Genomic DNA, 8,655 nt, shown 5'->3' on the forward strand with positions numbered 1-8,655 from the left:
TGAAGGCATTTTCTCAACTGAGTTTTCTTCTTCTCAGATAACTGTAGCTTGTGTCAAATTCGGGGGAGGGGGAACTGTAGCTAACACAATGGCTTCATGACCCATGGAGACTACTCACTGCCACAGAGTTTTCCAGAATGAGGCTTGTAAGTTTCCTAGAGAAAAAACCCCCAACCTAGGGCCCTGAGAATGTGAGATGGGAAGGCAAGTCTGGGTGATGGGAGACCCAGTAAACTGGCACCGGCCCTTCTCAAAGGCATGATAGGACTAGAAAGGTAAGTCACCATAGGACAGGTACTGCCTGGGGCTCCATTGCAGTCTGGCCCCCAAGAGGCCTCTGAGAACTAACCAGCCAATGGAGCCAACCCTTTGAGGGCAGAAGGCAGCGACACTGAAGGACAGCTCCTCTCAGCCTCGGTCCGGCATGAACTCTCTTGAAGGGAAAGCCTGGCTGTGGACCGGGGCAGGAGGCTCAGAACCTCACAATGAAGAGATTCTTTCCCTGCAGCTCCTCCTTGCATCCCCGGTGTTTCACTGTGCCTGTCTGTTATGATCCTGTAAAATTCATAACTAATATTTGTAAAGAGCAAATGTAATAAAGTCAGGTTGAGTCCTGGGCCCTCGGGGTGGGGCCAAGATAAGATAAGGTTCCTGGGTCAGATGAAGGCTTTGGAGGTCTCCATGCTTCTTGAGGGGCTCTGTGGGTGTCACCGAGTTCTGGCTAAGTGGACCCACAGCTGGGCTGGCTGACCTTCCGTCTGCCATCAGGACCAAGAAGCTGATGCCATCACCTTGGATGGAGGAGCCATTTATGAGGCTGGGAAGGAGCACGGCCTGAAGCCAGTGGTGGGTGAAGTGTATGACCAAGGTAAGGGGCATGGTGCGGGGAGAGACAAAGATCCCACACAGAAGTCAGGGCCAGTCTGACCATGTGACCTTTAAGCCCCCGGCTGGTCACCAGCAGTGTCCCCAGAATACTTCTGGGGGTCCAGGCAAAAAGCCCTTCTGAGAATTTCCTAGTTCTCTCTTGAAACCTTTAGGAGGGAGAGCCAGGGATGCAATAGCTGACCGAGTCTGCTCTTCTTCCAGGGTGGCCCGACAGCAAAACCCCAACTTTTGCCCACTGGGCTTTTACTGAGGGGCAGCCGCGTGCCTGGGGCAGAACTAGGTGGAATCCAATGTGCAGGTGCCTGGTCACCAGGGTGCCCATATATACACATAATTCAGTGCCCCATCAGAGGCATCTGGTGTGGGATGGGGACAGGAGGGGTGAGAGCTGCAGAGCCCAGCAGACCCAGAAACATGCCACACCTGGGGCAGATTGTCGTCCCGTCACATGGCCCATGCCAATCTCCTTCTACCTGACATGTTCTGTGTGTCTCTCACAGCTTGGCCAATGCCCAGCCTCTATTGCTGGCAAGGCAACAGTCATACCCTCTCATGAGCTCCCAGGCCCTCCTCGCATCTTTGCCAAGGACCTGTGAAGGGTCCCCAAGCTCTGGTGCTCACCATGAGCCTTCCCTAAGGCCTTGCGCCTCTGCCTTGCCAACCTCTGAATGGGGCCTCATCCAAGTCTCTGCACTAGCCAGAGAAAGCCCAGTTGGCTACTAATTGAATTAGTGACAGTCTCACGACACAGGTCACAGTCCAGCACAGGCAGCCTTTCCTCGAAGGCCACCAACCGCCCTGGCTCACGGGTCACCGGCACAGCTCTTCCTCTGGCTAACTCAGTACCCCACTGGGCACCCACGGGACTTGGTTGGGAGTGGAACAGTGAGGAGAAGCCCTGCTTCACCAGCAAGGGTCAGTTAGCCGGCATGCACCCCAAAGCCCAGTGCCCCACAGGGCAAGAGAAAGAGGTACCAGGAAGCCTGCAGAGGAGGCTAAAGGGAGGCTGATGGGGCAAGGCTCCAATGATGGGCTGGAGGGAGAGTTCTGGATGGCTCCAGAAACTTATAAGAGAAGCAGCACCGGATGGCAAGAAACAGCTGCTTAGTTTTTTCCAAACCCAACCATGCTCTGGTCATCCATGACCACAGTGTGTGTGTGTGTGTGTGTGTGTGTGTGTGTGTGTGTGTGTGTGATGGGGGTCAGGGGGAGGAAGGGAGAAGGTGTATATAACTGGCCTGGTCTTCGGTCCCTGTAGAGGATTATGTGTCTCTCTCTTTTTTTTTTTTTTTTTTTTTTTTTTTTTGATTTTCGAGACAGGGTTTCTCCATAGATTTTTGGTTCCTGTCCTGGAACTAGCTCTTGTAGACCAGGCTGGCCTCGAACTCACAGAGATCCGCCTGCCTCTGCCTCCCGAGTGCTGGGATTAAAGGCGTGCGCCACCACCGCCCGGCTGTGTGTCTCTTCTGAATAGACTTCTCTACAATGGGCCCAGGAGTCTTGTGGAGCTGCAGAGCCCACATACCCAGAGATCTGAGTGACTTGGGGCCACATCACTAGCTCCCTGTGTCTCTCCACCCCCATTCCCATCCCCACCACTCGGAGGACCCGAGCCTGTTCCCTCAGCTGTCTTCTCTCTATAACCGACTTCAAACCTGCAAGCTCTCCTGAGGGTTTCCACTCTCAGAAAGCGGAGGCTCTTCTGACTCGAGTTGTGGAGACCCAGCAATGGCCAGATGGCTCGAGAAGGAAAATGGGAACAGTTGAATGAATCACTGTCCCTGTACGTGTCTTGTTCACAAGGCAGAGGAGGGGTGCGGCGGGGGCCGGAGGGGAAAACTTGTGGTAAGATGCGCTCTCACCAGCTCTCTCAATGACAGAGAACCAAGCACACATCCATGTATTCACCTCTACATGCACGCATGCACGTGCACACACACTGACCAGGCGCGTGCACACTGAATGCACACATGTGCATGCACACGCACACACGTGTGTTGGATACCGTCTTCCACAGCTTTTCCTGGAGTCGCCTGTGTCCCTCTCCCTTGCTGTTCTTACTCCGTCTTTCTCCCTTTCTAGATGCTGGGACCTCCTATTACGCCGTGGCCGTGGTCAGGAGGAATTCCAACGTGACCATCAACACCCTGAAGGGCATCAAGTCCTGCCACACAGGCATCAACCGGACTGTGGGCTGGAACGTGCCTGTTGGCTACCTAGTGGAGAGCGGCCACCTCTCAGTGATGGGCTGTGATGTGCTCAAAGGTGAGGGCTGGGGGGGCAGCTTGAAGTCTCCAGTCAGCCCCTCCTCTCTCACTCTGTCCATGCATGGCTCTCACCCCACGCCCCCTTGGAACCTACAAAGCCCCACCTCTAGGAGAGCCTTCCCTGACTACAGTCAGGGCGTCACCCCTCCACTCTGCTGGCTCACCCTGGTGGCCTCCTTTTGAGTTTCCGGCTGGTTGGCTCCTACAGAGCCCATTGCCCCTTCCCATGTAATACAGCCCGGCCTAGAACCCAACCATAGTTGTAGGAAGACAACCAAGAAGAGTTTGGCCTCGTGTAGGCTGCTGAGGGTGGCCTCTGTCTAGATGTGTCCCAAGCCCCCTAGACAAGTTGCTGATGTCACCCATAAGCTCCCAAGTGGCTTGTGGACTCAGCCATGGTATAATTGACAACCTGGGATATCTTAGGGCCACAGTCTCTGAGGGTGGCCAAGTATGTATGGGTGGTCTACCAGTCTAGTGTGAAAGAAAGAAAGCAAGAAAGGAAGGAAGGAGGGAAGGAAGGAAGGAAGGAAGGAAGAAAAAAAGAGAAGAAAGAAAAGAAAACCCCACAAAAACTATGCAGGTCAGCAGGTAGGTCAGACCCCACGACAAGCCAAGTCTCTTCACTACTTTCTCCTTTTGGGTAAAATTGCTGGTCGCTGATCTGAAAACTCTGCAGTGAGAACAGAACCCAGTTTACACTTGGCTGTCCTGTGAAGACATTCATAGACAACATTCTACCTTCCAGCCACAGCGACAGCCCCACCCGGGTCCAAGGGCCCAGTCTGGGAGTACTAGTGTGATCCAGTTAACGTTTCTTCACTTGAAGCCGAAAGGTGGGGTCGGTGACCTCTCTTTGCTCTTCCCGACAGCCGTTGGCGACTATTTCGGGGGCAGCTGCGTCCCTGGAGCAGGAGAAACCAGCTACTCTGAGTCCCTCTGTCGTCTGTGCCGTGGCGACCCCTCTGGGCACAACGTGTGTGACAAGAGCCCCCTGGAGAGATACTATGACTACAGCGGGGCTTTCCGGTGAGGGACGCGGCAGGGTGCAGCGGGAGAGCTAAGGGATGCAGGGAAGTGACCTGTGGTCTGCCGGGCCTCAAAGAGCCCTTTGTGCAGACCTCTTCCCGATTTATAATAAACACGAAACCGGAAGATGCCAGGGCGGGTTTGCTCACAAAGTCAACATGTTTGGTGTGCTTAGAAAAGGGAGGGCTCTGATCAAGGAAAATGGAAAAAGCCAGCTCAGGCCGCTGATGTCAGGGAGGGCCTTTCCCTATGCTGGTCCTGACCGGCACTTCAGCCTGCCATGACCCAAGAGAGAGTCTAAGGGCTCATGTCTAGTCCCATGTCTTGCATGAGAATTCCCAGCTCCTGCAGCAATCAGTCCTTCATGTCCCCACCTGGCACCCTATTATTGGTGGCCGGGTGAACAATTTGTACATCCCTACTACCTCCCCATGTCCCTCACAGACCTCAGTAGTCTGGTACCTCCCCGGCACCCAGCTCAGTCTCCTTATTTTCTGGCCAATCTGCCTCCGATTTGGGAGAATATGAAAGTCACGATCCTTTCCACTTGGGACGTTTGGTTACGACATGAAAGGCCTCTTCGTCCAGTCCCCTGTGTCAGAGGAGAGTCATCTTCAAAATATACTGGATGTCTAGGCTTCAGATGGCAGGCCAAGGAAGGCAGCGCAGGCCCCACACTGACTGTAAGGGGCCACTCACAGCCTGGCATAGTGCTGCACGCTTTTAATCCCAGTACTAGGGAGGCAGAGACAAATGGATCTCTGTGAGTTCAAGGCCAGCCTAGCCTGGCCTACAAAGTAAGTTCCAGGACAACCAGGGCTACACAAGGAAACCCTGTCTTGAAAGGAGAGGGAGAGAGAGAGAGAGAGAGAGAGAGAACACGCAAGCTCAAAGAAGCCCCACCCTGCCTACCTTATTGGCCCACCCGACCTATGATGGAGCTAAAAAAGGGTCCACAGCGTGGCAAAACCACGCCATCAACAGTCTGGGGGCGGGCCCCCAGAACTGAAGAACTGTAAAATACATACCTCCTAGGGTCATCCCCTGAAGCCCTGGTCAAACTTCCAGGGTAGAAGCGGGGTGGCATTGAATGGACGAAGCAGGGCTTCACCCAGGCTCCTGGTTTTTCCTACACAGGTGCCTGGCAGAAGGAGCAGGGGATGTGGCCTTTGTGAAGCATAGCACGGTGCTGGAGAACACGGACGGTGAGTAGGGATCAGGCGGAGCTGCCCAGGTTGGCCCTAGATCCTAGCAATCTGGTTCAGTGCTGCTCTGAGTCTCCCGGGGCACTCTGGGTAAGCCCCATGTCTTCAGACCTTAGCTTCATGTCTGCAGAAGGCCACAGAGGGGTCTCACCAGCGACATTCCAGCTGCTTGGTGCGGCAAGGGTGGGTGGAGCGAGGCTCTGCTCTGAGCGTGGCGCTGGGTTCTCTCCGTGACCACTTAAGTCTACTAACCCTGCACCAGACACTGTGGGCTGCCCTGTCCGTTCCTGATGTCCCCTGTGTGCCTGTGACCTGGAGAAGACCAGTCTGCCCCTGGACAGTCTTGCTGAAGATGGGTTGCTGGGATGGATTGGTTTAAATTTGTTTTGAACTTTGTAGTAGTTGAAGTTTGGAACCTCCAGCCAAACGCAGTGGTGAATGCCTATAATCCCAGCACTTGGATGTCTGAGGCAGGAGGATTACCATAAGTGCTAAGATTACAGATATGGCTGGAACTATCTTTTAATTTGAATTTACCTGAATATCAGTAAGAGTTTTTTCCCTCTCTAAACTGAAGTAGAAATTATATGCAGTAAGATTTTCTTAAAGATTTATTTATTAAGCATACAATGTACTGCTGGCAAGGAAGGCACTGGGTCTCATTACATTACAGATGGTTGTGAGCCACCATGTGGTTGCTGGGAATCGAACTCGGGACCTCTGGAAGAGCAGCTAGTGCCCTTACCCTCTGAGCCATCTCTCCAGCCCCCCAGTAAGATTTTTTTAAGTACCACAGTTCCACTGTGGACTGAAGCAAACCCTTGTGTTCCCACTCTCCCCATCCCTAGCCTCCCCCCCAGCCTGCCTCCCCCCCAGCGGCCACTCCTGACTTTTGTCTGGTCCAGGGTGTGTGAGCCTTATTCTCTTTGTTTCTTGTTTTTGTTATTGTTGTTTGGGTTTGGGGAGAGGGGGTTAATGAGGTCTTAAGGCACAAAAGAGCTGTCTTAAAACCAGAACAGTCTTACAAAATTAACTATCCAGGCACGGTCCTTTGATGCAGCTCATAGGGAGGCAGCCCCACCTCGGCACTTGGATTTTCATCTGATAACCTATGGCTTCTGGGAGTGGCTTCAATACCTGTCCTTTGGGGCTAATTGTTGTGCCTTAAGCCGGTGGATCCATCATGTAGTCTAAACTTCATGAAGGCAGACATAAACCAAATTCAGTGGTGGGCAGCTAGCTATCTAGCTGTCTGCAGTAAAGGGCAGGACCATTAGATGAACCGTCCTTGATGGTCCCCAAGATGGGTTAGCAAGGGAGAACTTGGAAGGGGGGCAAACAATAGCACTGTGTTGAGTTTGAATCAGCATTTTATTTTTTCTTTCTCTTTTTTTTTTTTAGTTTTATGTATGCATGAGTATTTGGTCTGAATGTATGTTTGTACATTACTTGCACACCCAGTGCCCAAGGAAGCCAGAGGAGATCATCAGAAGTCCTAGAGCTGGATTTACAGTTGTGAGCTGTCATGTAGGTGCTGGGAATCAAACCTAGGTCCTCTGGAAGAGCAGCCAGTGCTCTTAAATCCTGAGCCATCTCTCCAGCCCCTGATTATTTTGTTGTTGTTTTGTTTGTGTGTGTGATTGTTGTTTTCTTTTGTTTCTTTTTAAAGTTTGAGTAGTAACCTAATGGTTTCTTTATTATTGATTTATTTATTATGTATACAATATTCTGTCTGTGTATGCCTGCAGGCCAGAAGAGGACACCTGACCACATTACAGGTTGTGAGCCACCATGTGGTTGCTGGGAATTGAACTCAGAGCCTTTGGAAGAGCAGGCAATGCTCTTAACCTCTGAGCCATCTCTCCAGTCCTAATGGTTTCTAAAGTAGTTAAGAAACATCTTTGTGAGCCAGATACAGTGATACACGCCTTTAATCCCCACACTCGGGAGGTAGAGGCAGGCAGATCTCTGTGAGATCAAGTCAGACTGGTCTACATAGCAAATTTCAGGACAGCCAGGGATACACAGAGAGATCCTGTCTTCACACACACACACACACCACAGGAAAGAAGGAAGGAAGGAAGGAAGGAAGGAAGGAAGGAAGGAAGGAAGGAAGGAAGGAAGGAAGGAAGGAAGGAAGGAAAAGAGCAAAACCAGTAGAATCAACATTTCTAGAGTGGTGAGTTCATAGGATTTTGTCCCTGAAGCTGAGAAGCAAGAGGCCTAAAAGGCATGCTTGACTCTTTGACAAATGATTCTGAAAGGTTTTCAGCAGCTTTAAGTGGAGAGAGGCTGGGATGGGGAAACGCATTGGACGTGCCCTGTGTGATGGTGAGGGTTCTCTAAGTGCCCGTGTGGGTATGGAAAGGCCTTGCTGGTTGTGCCCGCGGCTTGAGTGGTTGGGTTTCTAGCTGTGAGAGAGTGCTCATGACCCCACAGGTAACCTTTGCCTTCTCACTTCCTGACAGAGTCCCCTTGTTCAAGTTTAGAGCATTGGCTCTTTTGGGGTTGCCACCCCTTTGGGGGTGGAATGGCTCTTTTTAAAGGGTAAACTAAGACCACCAGAAATATCAGAGACTTATCTTACAATTCATAACAGTAGCAAAATTGCAGTTAGGAAGTACCACCGAAAGTGGTTTTATGGTTGTTGGGGGAAGGGGGGCCACCACAGCATGAGGAACTGCACTAAAGGGTGGCGGCGCTAGGAAGGTTGAGAACCCCGGGTTTAGCGGTTATAGGAGGATCACTAGGTAAGACCCACTGTGGTTTGGTTCTAGTCCTCAACATGACTCTTCATAATACTCCTGCTTGGTATTGATTGCCAATCTCAGATAAATACTGCTTTTCTGTTTAGAAATGTGTGAAGCCAGGTGGTGGTGGCGCACCCTTTTAATCCCAGCACTTGGGAAGCTAAGTCAGGCGGATCTCTGAGTTTGAGACCAGCCTGGTCTATAGGGGGAGTTCTAGGAGAGGCTCACAGAGCTACACAGAGAAACCCTGTCTCAAAAAAACCCAAAAAATAAATAAAAAAATAAAAAAAAAGAAATAAAGAAATAAAGAAAAAGAAGGTGTGAAATTGGGAACAGAGATGGCTCAGCCGTTGAGGCCTTGCTGCTCTTCCAGCAGAGTTCAGGTCCCAGCGCAGACATCAGTCAGCTCACAGGTACAGCGCAGACATCGGTCAGCTCACAGGTACAGCACAAGCATCGGTCAGCTCACAGGTACAGCGCAGATATCAGTCAGCTCACAGGTACAGCACAGGCATC

At 51.6% G+C, this 8,655-nt stretch overlaps 1 protein-coding gene across 1 annotated transcript in view; it reads left to right on the forward strand.

Moving 5' to 3' along the window:
* The window catches only part of Meltf (melanotransferrin), a 21,155-nt gene that overhangs the window by 2,645 nt on the left and 9,855 nt on the right, over window positions 1-8,655 (forward strand). Inside the window, exons 3-6 of the mRNA XM_005344825.2 lie at window positions 769-868; window positions 2,971-3,153; window positions 4,028-4,184; window positions 5,322-5,389. Of these exons, the coding sequence (XP_005344882.1) occupies window positions 769-868; window positions 2,971-3,153; window positions 4,028-4,184; window positions 5,322-5,389 (508 nt within the window). The remainder of the gene's footprint in view (window positions 1-768; window positions 869-2,970; window positions 3,154-4,027; window positions 4,185-5,321; window positions 5,390-8,655) is intronic.

This window comes from Microtus ochrogaster, chromosome 2, assembly GCF_000317375.1.
Source record: "Microtus ochrogaster isolate Prairie Vole_2 chromosome 2, MicOch1.0, whole genome shotgun sequence".
Classification (NCBI taxonomy): domain Eukaryota; kingdom Metazoa; phylum Chordata; class Mammalia; order Rodentia; family Cricetidae; genus Microtus; species Microtus ochrogaster.